Source organism: Aquarana catesbeiana, linkage group LG05 (genome assembly GCF_042186555.1).
Source record: "Aquarana catesbeiana isolate 2022-GZ linkage group LG05, ASM4218655v1, whole genome shotgun sequence".
NCBI lineage: Eukaryota > Metazoa > Chordata > Amphibia > Anura > Ranidae > Aquarana > Aquarana catesbeiana.
In genome coordinates, this window is record NC_133328.1 from 411,148,229 (window position 1) to 411,172,918 (window position 24,690).

At 43.8% G+C, this 24,690-nt stretch overlaps 1 protein-coding gene across 1 annotated transcript in view; it reads right to left on the reverse strand.

Moving 5' to 3' along the window:
• LOC141145914 (cytidine monophosphate-N-acetylneuraminic acid hydroxylase-like) overlaps nt 1-24,690 on the reverse strand; it is a 135,971-nt gene that overhangs the window by 43,326 nt on the left and 67,955 nt on the right. Inside the window, exons 4-8 of the mRNA XM_073632717.1 lie at nt 21,344-21,534; nt 14,363-14,510; nt 13,013-13,094; nt 12,775-12,912; nt 1,923-2,058 (exon numbers count right to left, since the gene is read on the reverse strand). Of these exons, the coding sequence (XP_073488818.1) occupies nt 1,923-2,058; nt 12,775-12,912; nt 13,013-13,094; nt 14,363-14,510; nt 21,344-21,534 (695 nt within the window). The remainder of the gene's footprint in view (nt 1-1,922; nt 2,059-12,774; nt 12,913-13,012; nt 13,095-14,362; nt 14,511-21,343; nt 21,535-24,690) is intronic.

Genomic DNA, 24,690 nt, shown 5'->3' on the forward strand with positions numbered 1-24,690 from the left:
ATGTAATTGTTTTCTTATTCCTTATGGGCTATGTCACCGAGACCAAGCCACACGTAGAAGAGTCCTTTTAAGTCCTGGATGCAATTTGGACCTCATCACCGTCTGGCTGAAAGACCCTACTTTATTGCCTGTTGGTAATACAAGCCTTACTGACTCATTGAACATACATTTGTATGAGTCCAACTCTTCTGGTAAGCCTGCACTGCTTCTACGTGGGGGATCCACCATATTTATTTGTTTCCTTATCAGCTATCCACGTGGTGAACAGAATAATTGTATCTCTAACATGGGACTATAAAAATTTTTCTTCAAAACCTTTTCTTCAAAACTTTTTTTCACATCTAATAGACATTTGCTAGGGTGTTTCACACTAAAATTTGAGATATATGCATTTATCTGTCTTTAGGTTTTTGGTGTATGCAATATTACAATTTTAAATCCATTGGTTATAATTAGCGCTACACTATATATGCACCTGTTCCTTTTACAAATTTCCTTGTTTGTTGTTTGAGCTGCTATTGATTTGAGTAAGCGCAGAGTTTTTATTTTATTTTAAAGGTGATGGACTGGCCAAGCACGTCTCCAGACCTAAACTCTATTGAGCATCCGTGGGGCATCCTCAAAACGGAAAGTGGAGGAGCGCAAGGTCTCTAACATCCACCAGCTCCGTGATGTCATCATGGAGGAGTGGAAGAGGACTCCAGTGGCAACCTGTGAAGCTCTGGTGGACTCCATGCCCAAGAGGGTTAAGGCAGTGCTGGAAAATAATGGTTACCACACAAAATATTGGCACTTTGGGTCCAATTTGGACATTTTCACTTAGGGGTGCACTCACTTTTGCTGCCAGCAGTTTAGACATTAATGGCTGTGTGTTGAGTTATTTTGAGGGGACAGCAAATTTACACTGTTATACAAGCTGTACACTCACTACTTTACATTGTAGCAAAGTGTAATTTTTTCAGTGTTGTCAAATGAAAATATATAATAAAATATTTACAAAAATGTGAGGGGTGTACTCACTTTTGTGAGATACTGTATAACCCCTTGATCGCCCCCCAGTGTTAACCCCTTCCCTACCAGTGACATTTACACAGTAATCAGTGCATTTTTATAGCACTGATTGCTGTATAAGTGTCAATGGTCCCAAAAATGTGTCAAAAGTGTCCGATCTGTCCGTCGCAATGTCGCAATAGCACTAAAAATCAAAGATCACCGCCATTACTAGTAAAAAAAAAAGCCATAAATCTTTACCATAGTTTGTAGACGTTATAACTTTTGCACAAACCAATCAATATATGCTTATTTCCCAAAAATATGTAGAAGAATATATATTGGCCTAAACTGATGAAGAAATTTGTTTGTTTTATTAAATTTTTGGGGATATTTATTATAGCAAAAAGTAAAAAATATTGTTTTTTTTTTTTTTTTCAAAATTGACGCTTTTTTTTGTTTATAGCGCAAAAAATAAAAACCACACAGGTGATCAAATACCACCAAAAAAAGCTCTATTTGTGGGAAAAAACTACGCAAATTGGGGTACAGCATTGCATGACCACGCAATTACCAGTTAAAGGGACGCAGTGCCAAATTGTAAAAAGTGCTCTGGTCAGGAAGCAGGTAAAACCTTCCGGGGCTGAAGTGGTTAACAAACCACCCCCACCACTATTAAATCCTTTGTCACACTACCCCATTTATCTAGTGTTTGGCAGGCGTGAATAGCGTCAAAAGGGCTTGCAGAGCAACATGGGGAGATTTTATAAAATGGTAAATCGTTTCTTTTTCAGGCAAATTTCACTGGAGAATTGCATATGATGTTGAGATTTCAACAAAGATATAATTAATTTAGTAGAAATCATTCCCTAATTACATTTGTATCACTCTGCTCACACCAAGTAACACCTGATGTATAAAGTCAAACATACTTATCTGATGGATGTGCCTCCACAAAGTAACCAGCAAAGGGGCAATAGATACGAGGGTTCAAGTCCTTAACAAGTTGGGCTTTGTAATGCAGCAATTTCTTTCTTTCTGTTTTTATAAACTGTGCCTTCCATTCCTCTGCAGATAAAAACAGGGACGCCATGCTTAATTAAGATTTCATGAATCCTTTATATTAGTATTAGATGAGACTGAGAAAATGAAAAGTTCATAAAGTCTGAGGACATACTATACAGAAGTAATGTGTTTTAATTTAAAATTGAGATTTATTCAGCTTATATTTTGCCTTACTGGTCTCTCTATCCTCCCATTATGCTAATTAAATAGTTAAATAAAACCTTCCTGTTTCCTTATTTAAGATTCAGTGTCAATGTCATCACTGTCATCCCTTTGCTTCTCTATGTGATGCAGGCAGATCATGGCTGGTGGCTGGGCCTACAAAGCATCAAATCACCCTATTGTAGTACTCCTCTCAAGAGCCCTCAGCCCTGATGTGAGCAATAGACTGGATCTTGAGAATAGTTGTGCAAATAACAAACTGTCTTGATGGGTCTAGAGGAGTGAGTGTTCCTGGGAAAACTGCATTTGCATGCAGAATGCCCTAGGTAATGCCCACATATGATGCTGAGCCTCTATAATTGAAAAAAAACTGAAATCCAATGAAAGAAAGGGGCAGGTCATGAACAATAAGGATAGGAAGGAAAGGGCTAGATGACACTAAATGTCCCACAGTCAGGAAATGAGGCAGGCTCTATTTGACTAGCTAAAGCAGTAAAGAACAAACCGTGTAGCACCGCCACCCAGAATTCCGAGCCTTCATATGTAATAAGCAAAACATGGCTTTCCCCATTTACATATATAATTACTAGTCATATACAGAAGCATGAAGCATGTATTGATAAAATTATATACATCAAGTTAATCCTTTTTTCATGTTTATAAGGAAATACATTAAATATACTGTATATTAAACTCCCTTTAATTACTATATCTTTTTGTCTTCATTTGCAGTCAGGCTCTGTCTATGACCTCTGAAATCCAAGAACTGGCTTGATGGCTGATTGATTCTGTATTTTCTTCACATTTCAAGGATTTCCCTTTAAGTTTTTAGTGTCAACATGGAGTATTTGTAAACATAATCTCTTTCTCTAAGCTTGGAGTTTATACTTCACTTCTTGGAAATGTACTACATTCAAGAACTTCTCATTTAGTAGCTGGTGACTTTTTTTTTGCCAGTTCTGATAATCTGGAGCTTTTTGTACTTGTCATATCTCAGGTTTTTCAGAGGGAGAGTGCTCAAGTCATTCAGTTAGAACGGGGGCCAGCAACCTGTAGATCACGATCTACCAAGTAGATCACGGACAGGTGACTGGTAGATCTCGGTCTGGGTTTGCTGACCCACCATTCCAGAGCATCAGAGTGCAATACAGAGGAACTACTTGTAAAGTTGGATCTGTAGTAGGGAGCAAGAGCCTCATAAGCTGATGCCACCTCTGTAGTGCTGGTTCCTGTACCATGCTGAGTGGTACCAACTGCATTCTACCTCTTATCCCAGCTAGCGGTCTCCAGAGTGGTGCCAGCATCAGGAAAGAGGAGATCTTCATATCAGTGTGAAGCAATACACTGGGCATAATACTATAGGGCTGCTTTCACACTGATGCACTGCAGTTTAACCACAAAGCAGGTGCAATGCACTGTACCTGCCCCTTTCCTGAGGGTTTGCTGCTCTTAGCTATAGACTTCTATTATACCCTGTTGTTTTACCACCCCCCAACTTTAGTGTGAAGGAGCCCTAAGGGTGCCGCTGCTGAATGCAACTAAAGGCTCATTCACAAGTGCAGAAGGCACTGCTGCTCCTCTGAAAAATGATCCAAGTGTGTGTGTTGACAGGTGCAGAGGAGGCGATATGTTCCTTTTTCACCACCTAATTTAAACCCATGAATGCAGTGCAAAACAGGGAATTGCGCCACGGTAGTACGGCAATTAGAGGTTTAAATCAGGTGTGAGGAGGTGACACTGGGCCTGGTGATCTTTGACTTGTCCTGTGTTGGTCAGGTAGATCTCCACCCGCATCCAATTCACAATAGTGTGAACCTAGCCTTAAGCCTCGTGCACATTTTTGGCCAACAAAACCATGGACTTTTGTCCGAAGGGGGTTGGTCCAAACTTGTCTTGCATAAACACGGCCACACAATTGTTGGCCAACAATTACGAACGTAGTGACATACTACATTGTTTTTTCAGCTCTTTAGCGCCACCCTTTGGGCTCCTTCTGCTAATTTCATGTTAGTAGAAGTTTGGTGAGTGTTGACTTGCGCTTTTCATTTTTGCACTTTTCAGTTCGCGTTTTTCATTTCATGCTTTTTAGTTTGTTTCTGAACGACCGTTCGTCAACCAGACATGTCGCGGAATCGGAGGAGATAACGTGTTATTTATTATTCGCCTTGGAGTTATTGCTTTGACATTATTTTTTTGGTTGAATAATGATTTGATTTGGTATATTTTCTATATATTTGGATGCATAGAATGCACTTTTTGATTAAGTTCTATTGGCAGATAACACGTCTAATTTTATTTGTTTTCTTTTTTTAATGCACAATAAAAAAATAGTGTAGAATAATACTTGGCTATGTGTTTTACTTCAAATGACAGTTTGGGAGTAGGCAGTTACATTTTAAAAAATACAATGTAAAATTAACAGGGCACACCAACAGGCCCGGACTGGCCATAGGGCACACCGGGCATTTTCCCGGTGGGCCGGGGCCGCCAGGCCGCATTTCCTAGGGAGACTGTGACATGCAGGGCTGGCCGCGGGTGGATGGGTGGATTGCGGGGATGGCCGCGGTTGGATGGGCGGATTGCGGGGCCGGCAGCAGGTGGATGGGCAGGATGCAGAGCCGGCCGCGGGCGATGTGCTGCATATGCGGGAGGAGTGGAAGGAGTCTCACCATTCCCCCGCCCACCAAGCCGCTCCATAGCAACCTAGGCCACTGCTGAAGCGAAGGTCCCGGTTCACGCATGCGCCTCACAGCCGTCGGTCACCTGGCAACCAGGACGCCAGGAGAGAAGGAGGGACGGAGAGGCCAAGTTCTTCCACGCCACTACCTTCTGTATACGCAGCTGGAGGATCTCAGACCCGCCTCCTGCACATGAAAGCTGGCTAGGTGACTCAGGTGATCATGAAGGGGGAGGAGCTGCCTGGATTAGTCCTCTTCTGCCTAATGTCGGAAAAGTATATCCGGGGCCTGGACAGGACAGCTAAAAAAGTAAGTGATGCCAGCCTGCCCGTTTTCCAAAAATCATGTTTTACACCTGCATTTACACAAAGCATGATGAGAGCATGCTTTGATCTGGTCAGTGGTCTCTTGTACACAGTGCAGTGCAGTGTTAGAAAAAGAAAATCATATATACACTTTAAATGCAGGACACCTTTTGGATTATATTATATATCATTTTGTGTAATATATTTTTAATGTGGCCTAAAATTAACTGTTATCTCTTAGCCTGGGTTCACACTAGATGCAAATTCACAGCAAATTTGCTGCGGTTTCAGCGCTGCATCTAAATTGCATCCATCTATGTGAACCAATTGCAGAGTGTATGTAAAGTTAACGACACCCCGCAATCAGTTTGCAAAACGCAGCGCAGTTTGCAGAATCGGATCGCATTGGGTGTGAACACCCATGCAATCTGATTCTGGTGCGGACAAAAAAGGGTCCTGCACCAGTTTGGTGTGAATGCAGTGCGATTTGAGCCATACAAATCCATGGCTCAAAATGCACCCCAGAGATACCACATGTAATTCACACAGGAATGTGTTGCGATTCCTGTGCGAATTACATGTGGTATCTCACACGGCAGTAGTGTGAACCTGGGCTGAGGCCTTAAAGTGACACTCAAGGTATAGTTTTTTTTTTTTTTTTAAAATAACAAACATGTCATACTTACTTCCACTGTGCAGTTCATTTTGCACAGAGTGGCCCCGATCCACCTGTTCTGGGGTCCCACGGCGGCTCTCGCGGCTCCTCCCCGCAATAGATAACCCCCTCTGGGAATCTCTCTCCCGAGGGGGTTACCTTGCGGCCGTACACCCGTATCATACACTCGGCGTCCATAGCCACCGAGTGTATGACTCGGCCCCGCCCCCCCGAGCCCGCGTCATTGGATTTGGTTGACAGCAGCGGGAGCCAATGGCTGCACTGCTATCAATCTATCCAATGAAGAGCCGAGAAGCCATGGAGTGAGCGATGCGGGATCACGCCCACGGAAATTCGGGGCTCAGGTAAGTAAAACCTTAGGATAGCCAGGATAGCTGCACATATACACTCCTCTTGTATATGTGCAGCTGCAAATGTCTCAGCTGCTTACGATTGGCAGCGTCCTGTGAGAGGCAGGGGCCCAGGGCAGGGGTTGGTTAAGTAACAAACATGTCATACTTACCTGATCTGTATAAAAAAAAAAAATGGGCTGCTCAGTTTAAAATGCCCGGGCCTATTTTTTGCCCCAGTCCGGGCCTGCACACCAACATAGTTGTATCTTTGACTTAAAAACTACGTTATAATGGTGTTGTGATAACTTGCCCAAATAAAAAAAAAAAAAAAAAAAAGCATAATATTATTCTTGATATCACTAGAAAAAAAAAGCCTTTGAAAATTTGTTTGCAATAACTCCATCGGTATCACCAGCAAAGCAGCTTCATTATTATCCCATTAAAGAAGAAGAGAATTGTGCATTGCATTTGGAGATTTCATAATTTGCCACTTCATGAATGTTAATTCTCCATTACGAACGCTAGTTTGCAAGACCAATCGCTTCTGGCTCGTCCTCGCTTCCGAGCTTGCGTGTTTGTACTTTGGACTTTTGTCCGACGGACTTGTGTACACATGCTCGGAAAATCCGACAACAGACATTTGTCCGTGGAAAATTTATAAACCTGCCATCCAACATTTGTCCACGGAAAGTTGGACAACAATTGTCTGATGGAGTATACACACGGTCAGATTTTCTGCCAACAGCCTGTCATCACACATTTCCCATCGGAAAATCTGATCGTGTGTACGAGGCTTAATGCCCCGTACACTCTGTCGGATTTTCCGATGGAAAATGTGTGATAGGACCTTGTTGCTGGAAATTCCGAACGTGTGTGGGCTCCATCACACATTTTCCATCGGATTTTCCGACACACAAAGTTTGAGAGCAGGCTATAAAATTTTCCGACAACAAAATCCGTTGTCGGAAATTCCGATCGTGTGTACACAAATCCGACGCACAAAGTGCCACGCATGCTCAGAATAAATAAAGAGATGAAAGCTATTGGCCACTGCCCCGTTTATAGTCCCGCCGTACGTGTTTTACGTCACCGCGTTCAGAACGATCGGATTTTCCGACAACTTTGTGTGACCGTGTGTATGCAAGACAAGTTTGAGCCAACATCCGTCGGAAAAAATCCTAGGATTTTGTTGTAGGAATGTCCGATCAATGTCAGATCGTGTGTACGGGGCATTAGTGTGCAATGGAATTTTCGTGTGACGGGATGGTTTGGCTGGAAACAAATGACTCCTGCATTGGACTGGGTTGCAGTATATTATTAAACTGAGGTTCATTTCAGTAACGTGAGAACCTGTCATGTCACTTCATTTATTGCAGAATGTGCTTTGATATATTTTGTTATTGCACAGAGGGCTGGGGCTGAGTGCAGTAATTCTTTCAAAGGAATCCATGTGATTTGTAATGTCGGTAGTGAAATATGGCCAAGCACTGCTCCTCTCACCACTTTCTGTAAATAAAGTGTACCAGACCCCTGATTTGGCCTGGCGATTTGATCCCAGGTTCTGATCCCTTAATGGAGCAAGCAGCCAGGCACAGGGTATTTTCAGCCAGATGCATCCAAACTCACTCACTCCTCAGATAGTAATCAGGCAGATAGCGTCTTTTTTGTTGTTTTTATTGTTTTGTAGAACTGGGTAGAGATTGGGAAAAGCTTTGATATGCCCAGAACTAAAAAACTTGAACAAAGACATTATCTTGAAGCAGCTAAGCAAATGAAGAAGAGTTTTCCTCCACAAAAAGGTAGAACACAGTTCCAGCATAGGGGCCTTCTCTTCTCTAAGGCACAACCCTGGCACCAAGTCTGGAACGATCCCTCTAACCCTCTGATGTGTACAGGCAACAGTCTCTCTCTTGAGAATTCTCCAAGGCCTTGTCACTGTGGTCCAGGGAGTCTGAAGACCTCCTCTCAGCTTCAGCTTGACTCATTAATTCTTCCAAAAAGATCCCCTCTGGATGTTGCCTTGAATGTTCCTGCGACTTTAGGGGTGATATTATGACTCCTCACTTAACAAGAATCATCTAGTACTTATTAAGGCTCCTCCCGAGCCTTGGAAGGCAAAAGGACCCTGCTGCTCTCTGTTTTCAGCCTTATATACACCTTTCAGCCCCCTGCTGGCCATTCTTCTCAAGTAGGGATTGACTGAAGCTCTATCCAGTGCCAGCTCAGACTTTTCCCTCTACTGCTCACTAGGTTTCCAAACAAGTTCTGGAAAGACGGGAGGGGGGGAGGAGGGGTGGGCAGACAAGCCTGCAGCTGCAGAAAACACAATTAAGTCTTCACTTTTAACAGCAAAGCTAAAAACTACATTGGCCTCACTTCTAGGGCCTGACCTAGGAGGGTGCTACAAAAGTAAATTAAGTAGCATGTTATGCTGCATACTTTGAGTCTCATACAGTCTCATTGTATAATTTGCTACTTACTTAGAAGTTTCTTGGTAGTAGTTATAATCAGGTGGACCTAAAGCTGAACTCCATCGAAACTACACACGGAGCGGTTTTACCTGCCAAAGGATTTGTATTTCTGTCCTTCCATTCCTGAGATCCACACATCTCTACCTCACAACAAAGCCCTGTCTTGCAGAAGAGGGGAACCTGCATGTTTGCTATTGTAGTTTCAATTTGTATTACAGTATACAGTATGTCTCCTCCTGAGTCCTGACCCCCATGCTGTGAGTGGACAGGGAAAGGAGAAGTAGCATACTGATTAATCCATCTCTTTGTCACTCTGTTCTCACCTCTTATCAGCATTCTCCCTGAACTGCAGCACATCTGATTGGCTCCCCCTCTCTGAGCTCTGCAGTACAGACCATACAGTGCATATACGTCATTTAATGGCAAATCCAACAAAGGAATCTTTTTTTGGGGGAGGGGAGCGACAATCCACCCGATGTCACCTCCCCGGTTGGTCATCACCAGCCCCGCACTTACCCCATCTTAGTTGTGAGCAGCGCTTCCTCCAGGCAGCTGATGGCGGCTTCACACCGAGATCTCCTCCTCGGCTTCACGCCGGCTTTCCCTGCATCACCTCTCTCCTCCTCCTCAGTGGCCAATAGAATCACTTTTCCTCTTGGCCAATTGGGTGACGGGTCTCAGGACCTGCTTCCTGATTGGCCGGGAGGAGAATCAGGAAGACAATAGCGAATATTAATTTGCTATTGTCCATAGGTGTGCGCACAGGGTGTGCTGGGTGTGCCTGGGCACACCCTAATCATACCCTAATCACTCCATGTGCATTAGCATTATCCAGGAGTGGCACCAGTAGCCAGTGTAAATGCCCCAATTATATTAAAGGCTAGGTTCAATTATAGGAACACACTACACTCGTATGTAGAGTGTAGCATGTAGCATAAAACTGTCTCCCACCATCAGAGCCTCCTCCATGTGGCAGCAGGTGGTGTTCATGTGTGTTTGAGCTTTGGGGTGCACACCCTAATGCAATAGGCTGCGCACACCTATGCTATTGTCACACAACTGGGTGGGTTTAGGGCGCAGTGCTCTGTGCCCCGAGCCCACCCTTTTTTTGAAGCCAATTAGAGTCTCAGGCTTTAATGGAATCAATGTGTCAGGTTTTTTGCATGTAGATTAGGGGCCGGGTGCATAATTCAGGGGGGCGGCGCTCCTGCGCCCCGTATGGATGGGCCACCACTGATATTGAGTGGAGTATGCTTGTACTACGTGAGCAAGGTATGTCTATGGGCCAATTATTCTAAAAGAGAAAATTTGCGCTAGGTGTACAAATGTTGTGAATGAAATATAAACCTGTGAATGAAATATAAACCTGTGAAAAGGTATCCTGCAGCTATACGCTATAACCCTGATAGGGGGCACTACTAAACATGTAAACAAAAAGCGCAGCGCTGGATATAAACAAATAATGAAAAATATTGTGCTATATGCAAATAAATGAAAATAGATATGAATAGAAAACTGTGCATATTAATTCACCAAAATAATGTCCGTGAATACTAAGTGCAAATAAAACATGCTAATTCATTTATATAAAGTCCATGAATAAGTGAAAATATCGCTGTTGGATATCCGACTCCCACCGCTGTAAAACCCGTCACCACAGAGAGATTAAAGGCTTACCAGACAGCCCTTAAAGAAAGGCATGAACCGATCTCCTCTTTAGATGTTGTACCTTCTGTGGATGGGTTCTGCTGTAAAGTGCTGGGTGGATATTCTCAGATTGTCAGCCATGGAGGAAAGCCATTCCCAGCAATAATGGATGTCCAGGAGATAATTAATATGCACAGTTTTCTATTCATATCTATTTTCATTTATTTGCATATAGCACAATATTTTTCATTATTTGTTTATATCCAGCTGCGCTTTTTGTTTACATGTCTATGGGCCAAGTAGACTCCTCACGCAGTGTAACATTCAGGGAACAAAACAACATCAGCTGAAGAAAAAAAAAACTTTTGCCTTCTAGCCATGGACTGCAGGGGTTATTAGCTCTGTATGGAAGACTGAAAGATCACCTAATGCCACCGAATATAAACAGAATCCAACCACCCTGTTGCCAAGGACACATCACGCACACTTCTCCCTTGACCACCAATACACAACTACACTTCTCCTCTGACTTTTACTACTTCTACATGCACTTCTTGGAGTTTCAAAACTCATATAGCACGTTTTTCCACTGAATGCCCTTGCATCGAAACTATTCTTTATTGACCATCACTGCACTTGCAAACTTCTTCACTGATCTCCATTGCAGCTGACTACGACTGCATTCAAATGCTTCTCCACGCAACCTTTTCATTTGCACACTTCACCCCTGAACACCACTGTACCAACCTGCACTCCTGAATGGACTACCACAGCAATGACATGCAATTCCCCACTGTACTGGTGCACAATGCATACATCCCCATGACAGGCGCTTCACTTATGAACATTCACTCTTCATTAACTATCACTGCACCTACCCACATTTATACTCACTCCTACTGCACCAGCGCAGTTCTCCACTGACCGCCACCACACTCACAAAACTTTTGCACAGAACGTTACAAAACTTGTGCACTTCTCCGCTGACCATTAATTTACTTAAAGCGTTACTAAAAGGACAACAGTAAAATCAGTCTGAATATGCAGTAAAGCAGGCTTGGTATACTCACTGTCGAACCTAAGGCTGGATTCTCCATTTGAGGAATGAATCGGGCAATTAAAACAAATATTCGGCCCTGAAATGGAGACAAAGACGCACAGAGCCGCAACGGAGATATGTGAACTGGCTCCATAGAGAGCTGGTCATAATCTCGTGTCATGTGAATTGGATGCAAGAAAACCCACATCCAATTTGCGTAGGTGTGAACCCAGCCAAAGGGGTTAATCCTCTGCATTATGTAAAAAGGCTGTTTGATCCTGTCTTTCCTGATCCTCCCCTTCTTTTACTTTTCCCAATCCATCTGCTGATAAAACAGAGCCTTGGAGGCACTCTGCACATGCTCAGCTTGGTGTGTATTGCTTGAGAGTTTTTTTTTGAGAGGGTACATGAGGTCAGCACAGGGCCAATCAGCACTGTCCAGAAAGAGGGTCAGGAGTCATGCAGCCTAATAGGACAGTCAGAGGAGAAAGCAAATTCCTCCTACAAGCTTTAACCAGTGCTTGGCCGGACACTGATAGAAGTCCCAAGACTGCTATATATTGCTGATGAGAAAAGGTATTTAGCAGATTGTATTTACTAAAATAATTGCATTTCCATGTACTGTGGGAGACCAGATATGGTGAATGAAGGGTTCTGGGTTTAGTAACACTTTAAGCATGTACAAAGCTGCATTTCAGTCCGACTTTGGGGGCGACTTGAAAGACATCTGTGCGGGTTCATGCACTGGTGTCTATTGAAATCACCCCCAAAGTTGCCAAAAGTAGTGCAGGAACTACTTTTGGAAATCAGTGCGGCGTCGCACCGATTGGGACGCTCCTATTGCTGGCAATATCCCCTGATTTAACATGCAAAATCGCACCGATGTGAACGGGGGCTTGGTGTCAAAGCTTAATTGATTAAGTTGAAGTTAGAAGCTGATGGGCTACCATGCACAGCTGCACCAATGTAGTTGATTTGCTAAAACTGGAGAGTGCAAAATCTAGTGCACTAGAGCACACTTCAGCAACTTCTAACTTCAGCTTGTTCAATTAAGTTTTGAGGAGTGATTTCAGAGACATCTATGCGGGTTCCTGAACCGATGTCTATTTAAATCGCCCCCGAAGTTGGCAAAAGTAGTGCAGGAACTATTTTGGGACTTTGCGGTGCCGCACCGATTCAGACAGTGCCGTTGGCGGCAATAGGTGGCGATTTGGCTTGCAACTTGACATGTCAAATTGCATATCAAATCAGCCCAATGTGAACAGGGGCTAAAACCTGGAAGCTGATTACTTTTCATGCAGAGCTGCACCAGATTTTGCACTCTCCGATTTAAGTAAATTAACCCCATTATATAGAAAGCAAACTGCTACTACTCAGGACCTGCAAAAGTCACAGATTTTAAGACATACCTGTAAACTTTCCACCATTGAATGTCATTGGAAATCCAGACGCACCTCCAGCAAAGTCACTCATCATTACAGCAACATCTGTGGGGAGCTTTGCACCATTAGGCCGAGTGCAGTCCACCGTATTAAGGATTTTATGACCTATCGATACAAAATTCATATACTGGCGTTTGAGTTAAGAATAATTATCATTTAACAAAATACAGTATATTGGGAACAGAAATGGAAATAAGAACTTTACCTTTGTATTCTACAATAATACAAGTGTCCATTTCAGGATGAACTCCATCCATCAGTATCATAAATCTGAGATCTGCATCCACCTTAAGAGAAAAAAAAATCAGTTGGAAGGGTTTATAAAATGGTAAGTTATATAATGCATGTCTTGAGTACATTTTGTAACACGGCCCACTAAATATATTCCTATTATTGCAATGGACTGTGAGAGTCTAAGGTGAACCTGTCACTAGCTGGCAAAAGGTAAAGCAGAGAGGCAAGGGAAATCTCCATTCTTTTCATGAGCTACGGCTGTCCTGACTATCCAATACTTTCCCGTGTGTTGGATAGTGTGTCTCCTGCTGCACATTGTGGTTTCCATTGTCTCCTACATCACTACAAGACACAGGGATTGACGGGTTGGCAGAAGGAGCCACAGCTCACAGCGGGGGCTAGCTACGTTGGATAGCAGCAATAAGCCATAACTTATGAACGGAATAAAGATTTAACACAACGCACACTGAAAATGTACATATAAGTTTTCCTCTGTATGGGGTTATTCTGCTCTAGCCAGCTAGCAATAGGATCATCTACAAAAGAGAAATAATGCCGCGTACACGCAGTTGGACTTTTCAGCTACAAAAGTCAGACAGCCCGTCTGACAGACTTTCGACAGACTTTCAACGGACTTTTGGCAGACTTTCAACAGACTTTCTAATGACCGGACTTGCCTACACACGATCACACCAAAGTCCGACGGATTCGTACGTGATGACATACACCGGACTAAAATAAGGAAGTTGATACCCAGTAGCCAATAGCTGCCCTAGCGTCGGTTTTTGTCCGTCGGACTAGCATACAGACGAGCGGATTTCTGGGTCCGGCAGAGTTACGATGTAAAGATTTGAAGCATGTTCCAAATCTAAAGTCCGTCAGATTTGTGAAAAGTCCGCTGAAGGTCCGGTGATACCCACCCACGATTGGATTGTCCGCCGGATTTGGTCCGTCGGCGTCCGTCGGACAAGTCCGGTCGAAGAGTCTGGTCGAAAAGTCTGACCGTGTGTATGCGGCATAAGGGAGATTTTATTTCTGGCCTTTATTATCAGCAGGTTCCCATGCAGTCATCCACATCCTTCAGTTTATATTGATTTACTGACCTACTAAGCAGAAAAACTAGATGACAAGATAGCCTAAAAAATTCAGGATGTACAGTAGAACAAGCAATATTATCTTGTGTGATTTTATTAGGTTCATTTTACAACCTTTTCAACTTTATCTTTGCACACAGCACAAAATGTGTGTCATTACAGATTTTGTTTAAAGCAATAAAATGTCACACAAGTGGAAAAATTATTCATTTAATGTGCTGCTTTACCTGCTGCCAGATTCCAAAAGGGACAACATTGACATTTGTCAAGTTAACACCACTCTTGTTCAGGTACCAGAAGACAGGTCGTTCTGTTTTTCCAACAAATATTGGTATATCTGGTCTTCTTTCAGCAAGCTTTCTTAGTGTAGGATAACTAGATTTTGGGAAAATAACAGCTTTTTGCTATTATATCATATGCTATAAATATAGTTCTGCTGTATAGTAAAAAATAAGCAACACAATTACACACTTATTAAGATATTATTTACCATATGCATATGACATCAACTGCTTTTTTATAAAGTGAGGCCCGGAGGAGAAAATGGACAAAGGGGCGGCATGACTAAGGAAGGAACACGGTCAGGGAAAGGTCAGCTAGGTTAGAGTGGTGGGAAGAGGAGTAGTCTCTACCTGATTGGAGGCAGAGGCTGGATGGGCAGGGAGCAGCTGTGAGGGTCAGTGCAGATAGGTGGGTTTTTGTCCAAGGAATTCAACAGAAGAGGTAACTTCCCTCCCACCAGTGCCGGAACAAGGTCATTCGGTGCCCAGGGCGCAGATGGCAAACTGCCCCCCCCCCCCCCCCCACTGGGTGTAAAGAAAAAGTCAGTATCATTTCAAAACAAGAAAATACTTAAAACAATACCGATTCAATTAGGTTTAATTTTATAGGAACAAAGCTTACTCACACATTTTGATTCAACTAGCAGAGCCCTGGCCTGTACTGATATGAGCTGTTTTGATTGGGAGAGGGGAGGAGGCTAAGGGGAGGTTAATTACCAATCCCATTTAATTTGTGTAATATGCAGCATGGACAGGGATCGGCAAGGTATCCGTGTGTTAAGGGTTGCTGAAGTGTACGCATTTTGTCACAGCAGTTGGCGGGTCAGGAGGGTCTTTGGGGGGGTCAGTGATTAATTACATTGTTACATTGTTACATAATGGTGGGGCCCATCTAGGGTGTGGCCCATCCACTTGGTTAGTGGTGGTTCTCCCAGGAGCTAGGTCCCTTGGGGGGAATGGAAGTATGCGTGATGTCATAACGTCTTCAAGCTGGTTGGGGCGAGGCTGAGGACATGGGTGATTTCAGTTAAAATTGTGCCTTAAGGACACCCAAAGACCCCTTGTTGTTGGGCATTGTTGAATTTTGTATTTATTGGTATGTTTTAATGTGATATTATTTATTCTTTGGTTAATAAATTGGCTGTGGCTGTGGCTGTATTAAACCCATGTAACCCAGTTCGTGTCTTTATTCCAGTGTTTAAGGACCCAGGTTGACGAATCCTTTAGTCAAGCATACAGTTGGGAACAAGTTGTTATCGAACAGAGGCTATTGCATGAATATAATAGTTTTATAGCAGCAGGAAGGGAAGGGGTGGGGAGCAGAGTGGCACTTATACGAGCTGACAGGCAGGGAGGGGGGGGGGGAGAGGAGGACAGAGGATAGCTGCAGATGACGGAGGCACGTAAACTGACCATGGTGTCAAGGCTCAGTGGCCATGAAAAACCATGGTCAGTTTAGAGGGGGGAGGGCAGGTATTTTTTTTTAAGTTAGAGACAGCTGGGCATCTAGCATTTCAGGAGCGGATCAGCATACAATAACAATGTACATATTTCTGGCAATAAAGTTTTATTACAATGTCTTGGAAAAGAATAATCACACTCATTCACCACTATGGTGCAACACAGAGGAATGGTTGGTTTGATATTAGTTTTATCTGTGTTTGTTATAGGATTGCCACCTTTTCTTAAAGCCAAACCTGAACACTTTAGAGGCACGTGGCAATATTATTTTTTAACATACAAAACAAAATGTAGTACAAATAGATGTAAAACCTGTATAACCTTTTTAAAAATTGTGCTGCACTAAAACACATGGTATTTTGTCACATGAGCACATAAGCAAGGTGTGTGGTTGTGCCATTATTACTTAATGGCACCACTGTACACCTGCAAAAGGGCTGTGTATTTTTGTGCGTTGCAGGAATTCACACAATTTTGCATGCATTCCTGCAAGGAAAAAATGTTCACCTAAGCAGAGGTAATAAATTAAAATTTAAGGAGGTCCCAATTTTTCTCTAATATAACATAAAAGTAGGCTAATCACACCATATTTCAAGTAACAGAAAATAAAACCACTTTACGTAATGTGTCCTCATTAGAGTGCCTTCTTACATCAGGTGCCCCTCTCAGAGTCCCCCTTACATCAGGTAATTCCATCAGAATCCCAGCGGTGTGTTAAATCTTTATTCTGTTCATAAGAATGAAGCTAGTCAATTATTAGTCTACTGAACTAGAGGCTGCAACAGCTAATAACTGGCTTAATGAAGGATCCTCTGATAACAAACTATATACATCAACAGAAGAGGAAGTCATGTTAAGTTTATGACAGGCCAGAAGTAGATAAGTGGCCCACCCAGTAGTGTCAGAGGGTGGATCAAGGTTATCCTTCACTAAAGACTCGGTGAAGGAGGCAAGTGCTTGACTGGGGTGTTGAGCAGAGGGTATGAGTTCATCTGAGTTTTCTCCAAGGGTGTCATAGGTCAACCCCTTTGGGGGACGTATCTTTTGTCTCAGCCTAGAGTGCATGTCTTCCGAAGACTCAGGTTCCTGTTCTGTTCCCCAATGACTGCATCCAGCTTCCGATTCAGACCCTACCTCGATCTCTGGCTCCATTTCAGGTTCTGGTTCTAGGACTATCTCTCTCTCCATTATGTTAGTAGGAGGGATGAGTGCATCAACCGGATCAGACACTTCACTATGTTCCAGCTTGACTCCTTCAGTTTCCAGATGCGGGTAGGGAGCCATGGCCTCAGTGTCAGGCATGTGAAGGCTTGTCCCTAAACAGTCTTCTTCTCCAGCTTCAGAAACAAGGGGATCATCTCCTGAAGAGTGGGCCCACCGCCAATCCAGAAGTACTTCCTCATCATCGCTTTCTTCCTCCGGAAATGTGAGAAGACAAGGTTTTCTGACCTGAGGCCTCAATGTTGGAGACTGAAGGGGCTAAAGGTACCTGGACAGCATCTGAAATAGGTAACATATGCTTCCGATACCAAGTCTTTAGGGGCCCTGTCTTCTCTTCTGGCCTGATCTGGTACACAGGAAGTCCAGTCATTGACAAACAATGCAAGGTTGGGAACGCCATCGATCAGCTAGCTTATGTTTCCCTTGCATAAAAATTATTGCGGCGCTGAAAAGTTCAAAATGAAATTGAAGAGTGGGAGGAATCCAATCACCAAATATAATGTGCAGATGTAGAAAGAGTCACTCGTCAATACGTGGTAATGTAGTCTGCTTACCAGAAGGTGTTAAGGATTAGGCATAGATGATAAATTCTCAATAGCATCCAGCAAATCCAGCCCACTGGAACCCCTCATCAGACCACAACATCCGTGGGATTTCCTTCACATATAAACATCTCCCAATGGTCACTTCAGAATTAGGCATTTAGGCATGTAGTCATCATATATCCGAGAAAAGAAAATGAAGGACCCATAGTGAAGCCCGTAATGATAGATAAAAAAACTTTTATTGTAGTAACTTAGGCAGGCTGACATCCGTACGCTGATTGCTGCAGCCGTTTGTTCCTATCATTGATGCATGCTGTTTTAAGCTTCAACTGTAAGTTACTACAATAAAAGTTTTTTTATCTTAGGCAGGCTGACATCCGTACGCTGATTGCTGCAGCCGTTTGTTCCTATCATTGATGCATGCTGTTTTAAGCTTCAACTGTAAGTTACTACAATAAAAGTTTTTTTATCTATCATTACGGGCTTCACTATGGGTCCTTCATTTTCTTTTCTTGGATATATGATGACTACATGCCTGAATGCCTAATTCTGAAGTGACCATTGGGAGATGTTTATATGTGAAGGAAATCCCACGGATGTTGTGGTCTGATGAGGGGTTCCAGTGGGCTGGATTTGCTGGATGCTATTGAGAATTTATCATCTATGCCTAATCCTTAACACCTTCTGGTAAGCAGACTACATTACCACGTGGTGACGAGTGACTCTTTCTACATCTGCACAATATATTTGGTGATTGGATTCCTCCCACTCTTCAATTTCATTTTGAACTTTTCAGCGCCGCAATAATTTTTATGCATGTGACTTTTTGTTTGTTATCTACGAACTTTGCTGGCCGCTTGCTTTTTTCAGTTCAGCGCAAATTTTTTACTTGTTTTATGCCATTATGTTTCCCTGGCACCCCTAGATTGCGTAACAACACCTGATCCCCAGGTTGTAGAACTTTAACTCTTACTTTAAGATCAAAGTTCCTCTTATTCCTTTGTTCTCTGATGGTGGAGGCTTCCTTGGCTTTCTCATAGGCTACCTTTTGATTCTTCCTTCCTGTCAACGTATCCCTTATAAGAGGCCTGGGAGGTGTGATCTGTGGAGGTCCCAAAGGCTAAATCCATTGGTAAGCGAGCCTCTCTCACGAAAATCAGCCTGTAAGGGGAGTATCTCCCTCTCGATATGTTCACTCACCGAAATTATGCGCCCCTGCTTGCTGCTCTGCGGTCGCAAATACACCCCTTTCCAGGCTCCTTTCTTGAGTTCCTATGAGTCCTCCCCCCCAGATCCAAGCTGGTACAGTCCCAGAGAAAGTCATGTGGGCGGAGCAGGAAGAGAAGCTCACACTGCAGCATCGATCTTTGGGTCCCGCCCAGCACACAGCAGAGCGCTCCTCCAGAGCAGAGCAGAGTGGAAATGAGAAAATCACTGATGACAGACTGGATCTTCTTCTACTGTGCTGCTCTGCATTCCACACTGTGATATAAACCTGCTCTGTACTTTTCACTGCAGGTTTATTGAACGTGAAAGTAAAATTCTACTCACAGGTTAGGAATTAGTGTGACTGTTCAGGAGCTACATATATGTAATCCACATACACATTATATCTTCTAAAAAGAATGCTTTTTAATAAGATATGATGTGTATGTGGATTACATATGTGTAGCTCCTGAACAGTCACACTAATTCTTAACCTATTGAAGAATATAAGCATTACACAGCAAAGGATGTGATTTCTTATCCCAGCCCAACTCCAAGAAAGTCCACTCTTGCAGTGTGTGGGAGGGGGAGAAAGGGGGTATAGTCTTTTTTTACTTACCTGATTCTATGCTTCAGCCAGCTCTAGTGCTCTACCCCATCCTAGACATCATCACATCTACAGGAAGATTAACCCTGTATGGTCCAAAATGGAGGCTGGAGTGTGACCACTGTCACTACAGGGGACCTGTAACAGCACTGCAGGGAGCAGCAAAGGACAAGGTAAAACTGGGTACACTCATCAGAATTCATCTGGTTCATGGGGGGGGGGCTGAATTTTGATCGGTGTGTAACCCTCTCTGTTAGGCATTGTTATATCAGCTTCTGCTGGAAATCCTTGTTCAATTTAGCTGTTTGCAGCCAAACTGCTGCAGTGTTGTTCAGTGTATTCTGATAGGGAAGAGTCCCTGCTGTCAGAATACAATGTCCCAGTAAGGAGGGATTCCCACATCCACCCCACTTGAGTGGATGGAGGAATCTGTCGGCCACATGCTCTCGATCCAGCAATGTGCACAAGAGCAGTTGCTGTCCAGTGGACTGTTTGTTTATAGTGCACTTTATAGTACTTTGCACTGTGTGTTTTGATTTGTAGCACTGGGAGTTTGGTAGTAACTCCAACACCAAATTGTGTGCAAATGAACCATAAGAATTTTACTTGAGTTATTTGAATATTATTTGGGAGTTATTCACATTATATGTTATAGTATTTAATTTATTTATTTACAGCACCAGGAGTGTGGTCTTAACTCCCTCACAAAATGTTTTTGCAGCACAGGGATTTTGGTCCCACATACATGTGATATGTAATTGAATATTTATGAGTTGCTCGCATTATATGTTTTGGTATTCCACATACAGCACTGGGAGTCTGGGATTCGCCCCCTCACAATTTTGTTTGCAGCACTGGTATTTTGGTTCCATATTCATGTGATATATATATAATTCACTTGGTCATATTTGATAATGAAGCATACACTAAATTTGATATAATTTATAGAGGTACTGCTATGCACTAGGGTGTATATACTGCTGGTCTTTGCACTCTGCAGTTTACCGCTCTTGACTCCTGCACATTGTATATTACTATACATACACCTTACCTCTACACTCTGTGTGTTTTCCTCTCCTGACTCCTGCACACTGTACATAATCTTTGCTCCTGATTTTTGTACTTTGTAATTTATCCAATCCTGACCTCTGCACTCTATATGTAGTTATGATCAGGTATGTAAAAGATAATTGGTGGTGGGGGTGGTGGGGGGGGGGGGGGCGGCACAGCTCAGCATGTTCGCCCTGGGCGCTGTTTGGCCTTGCCCGGGCACTGGACACACAGATATGTGGTCACTGATTGCATTGATTACCAAAGGGACAAGCGATGTCTAGAAACACTGAAAGGTATGGTGCTTTCTGCTAACAATCCATATTGCTACAGCTATATAAATATTTTAATACCCATAGTATTGGCACAAGTACACTTTACAATGCACACTAGTCTGGGGGATGGGGGATACCTGCTGCATGCTTGCCTCTTCCTGGATGGCCTAGGATTCTACTACACACTGCTAATAATGAAAGAGTGCACCTGTTTAACACAGTTACCCTAAGAACAGTCTTGATGAACAGTACATGAGTGCTGGGCCAGGCCGGGATGATGTAACTCCTGCACAAGCACACAGGAGTACATTCATCTTGGAAGGAAGGTATGCTGAGAATGTACACTGAGCTGTGTATGCACAGCTCAAAGTACATTCAAAAACATCTTGTGTGGAGGAAGGTAAGAAGCCTTTATTGCAGAAGAGATGGGCAGTATGTCTCTTCTGCATCAAATATCCTTCCTGCTTGCAGTTTCTAAATTCAGTGGTAAGTTTCATTTTAATACATTATATGACATTGATGAAAAATAGTAATATTTACTAACATTATAGTGCACACTTACCTAAGGTGATCAGAGTGCATGTGGCTTATATAAATTAAGTCAGCACGACACAACCTCTCCAGCCAGTCAGATGGAGGTTCATGAAGCAGCCACCAACCTCGAGCAAAGGAAGGACCAATTAGCCAAGGATCAAATACCATATACTTCTGCCCCAGCTTCAGTTCCATGCAGGCATGAGTTAAATAGGTAATCTGCAAATCATTATTAAAGTTTTAAATTTACGAAAGTCGTGGCCATATATGAACAGATTTTTAACAGAAACTGCCAACAAGATCAAATATGGATCAGCAATTTGTTATCTCATGGACACACAGGGCTTATCCTGAAAAACCATCAAGAGTTAATTTGTTTGTAAACCAAATTTGAGCAATTGTTTCTGTCTATAAATGATGCTATATACAGATGTATCGCTACCCCTGCAGTGGCTGCTGATTTTAACTGGTTCTCCCCCAAACAGTACAGAGGCCACCAGTCACCCAAGCAACTCACTCCGGCCCCAATAAACAGTCTAGGGGTTGTCTTTTTTTATTTTCTGCTGAGAAAACTTGTAACAGGAGAGGGGTTATTGCATGGGATACTCAAATTGTTAGCAATTGGCTGTGAGAAGACAATCTTCTCCTTAAGCAACTTTGAATATTGGACAGTCTAAGGCCTCACTGCTGGGAGCCGTAAGCCAAGTCTCTTTGGCATCTGGTTACCCTGCGCCACTGCACAGTTATTAGTACCCAGCGAGATCTCAGAAACACTGCACAGTACAGGAGGACTTTCTTCTCTAAGCTCACAGTCCAAGACACTGCTGAGGATAGAGAATGGCCAGTATCTGAGACTCTGAGAGCAGTCTCAGTCCAAGAAACCTCTGGCACTTATGCATCAAAAACACACAGTTACCAGGATCAATTCAGGGTCATTACTCACAAGTCCCCAGGAGAGCTGCCCCCTTTCATCCTCCTCTGGACACAACCCAGTAAGGCAGTCCTTCTCTAGACCAGATCCCTTTGGTGAAGTCCTCTAGTCATTTCCAGATCACTTCCAGGTACCAGCTCTGCCACCGCCGAGACCTCACAGAACAGCAACACAGTCTACAGCAGGGGTGCCCAGCCTTTTGAGGAGCGAGGGCCACTTTATGGACTTGGTAACCGGTCGCGGGCCACAATGAGCGTAAAGGGGGGATGGCAGGTCTGTGTCCACTCTGCATATGTAGAGCAGACACGGATGCAACCCGCTCTACATTAAGGGCCCTCCCATCCACCCAGACAGAAGGGGACAGATCCCCTTCTGTTTTTTTTAAGGAGATCAGATTGCAGATAGGCGGGTGTAAACGGACACAAGTCCGTTTACATCTGCCACTCTATAGAGGTGAATGGAGAGTCCGTTTAAGTCCACCTGAAAAACAGACAGGTGGACCCGATCAGACATGAAAGGGGCCTAAGGCTGCTTTCACACTGATGCACAGCGGTTTACCTGCTCCTCAACTGACCTCAATCTTCACTTCTTCCTCAGGATTCCTACAGCTGGCTGGTACTGCTGGCTGGTACTGGTACTGCTGGCGGGTACTGGTACTGCTGGCAGGTACTTGTACTGCTGTCTGATACCGATACTGGTGGCTGGTACTGGTACTGCTGGCTGGTACTGGTACTGCTGGTTTATACTGCTGGCTGGTACTGATGACTGGTATGGATGGTGGGTATTGATGAATAATACTGCTGGCTAGTACTGCTGGTGGGTACTGGTACTGGTACCGATGACTGGTACTGCTGGCGGGTACTAATACTAATGGCTGGTACTGGTACTGCTGGTGGGTACTGCTGGCTGGTACTGATATTGCTGGTTTATACTGATACTGGTGGCTGGTACTGGTACTGCTGGTGGGTACTGCTGGCTGGTACTGATACTGCTGGTTTATACTGCTGGCTGGTACTGATGACTGGTATGGATGGTGGGTACTGATGACTAATACTGCTGGCTAGTACTGCTGGTGGGTACTGCTACTGGTACTGATGACTGGTACTGCTGGCGGATACTGGTACTGCTGGCTGGTACTGATACTGGTGGCTGGTTCTGGTACTGCTGGCGGGTACTGCTGGCTGGTACTGGTACTGCTGGTTTATACTGCTGGCTAGTCCTGATGACTGGTACGGATGGTGGGTACTGGTACTGCTGGCGGGTACTTCTGGCAGGTACTGGTACTGATGACTGGTACTACTGGCTGGCACTGGTACTGCTGGTTGGTACTGGTACTGTTGGTACTGGTACTGCTGGCTGGTACTACTGGTTGGTACTGGTACTTTTGGTTGGTACTGGTACTGCTGGCTGGTACTGCCGGTTGGTACTGGTACTGCTGGCTGGTACTGATACTGGTGGCTGGTACTGATACTGGTGGCTGCTGTCCCAGTTTGCGGGTTCCTATGTCCCGACCCGCCATCCCCGAGCAGAATTGTGACAGAAGCATGCAGCTGCAGTAGAGAGCAGAGCCGATGTTTCCTGTCACAGGCGGAGTACATTTGGTATCACTATATACAGGAAGCATCGGCTCTGCTTCCTCTAGCAGCAGCTTTGTTCTTTGCACTGATGCTCAGAGATGGCGGGTCGGGAACCCCCGATCTGGGCTTGCCGACCCGCCATCTCAGAGCAAGACATGGCGGGCCACATCGGAGGGTGCCGCAGGCTACATGTGGCCCGCGGGCCAGCGGTTGGGCACCCCTGGTCTGCAGGCTGTCTCAGGGGCAATAGCCCCCTGAGGTTTGGGACTCTCCTTCCTGGGGAAAGGCCCTCTCTCCAGGACTTCAGACTATGTATCAGCCTCCCAGCGATCATCTGGGCACACCTCTGCAGGGATTGGCTATGCCCTCGTCCATATTCAGGCTGATTATTTGAATTCCCCCTCACTAAGCTCTAGAAATGTTTTCTAGAGGCAGGGTAAAGTAAGCAATCCCCCAGCCTGTGAAGCCCAGAAGAGACCAGACCAAATTTTCACTGCTCCTTTGAAAAAAACTAAAGTTACTTAGCATACAACAAAAAATATTTAGCCCATGGGACTTTTTAAGAGTCACACCTCAAACAAAATATGAAAAATGTAAAAACCGCATACAATATAACAACTTGTTAATGAACATCAATACATAAATAGTGTATCACATTAAAAAAAAACCTTTTTGATAGGACCTACAAATGCCATAAAGATACCACCATCAATTTGGAGCAACTGTGCAACTAATCTCGATGCGTTTCGCGAGACAACTCTCGCTTTTTCGGGAGAGGCACAGGTATCTGGAGATAAAGAACATGAATGAATAAAGGGGGAAAAAAAAATTCTTTTGAAAAAATTAAAGTAAAATATATATATGTAT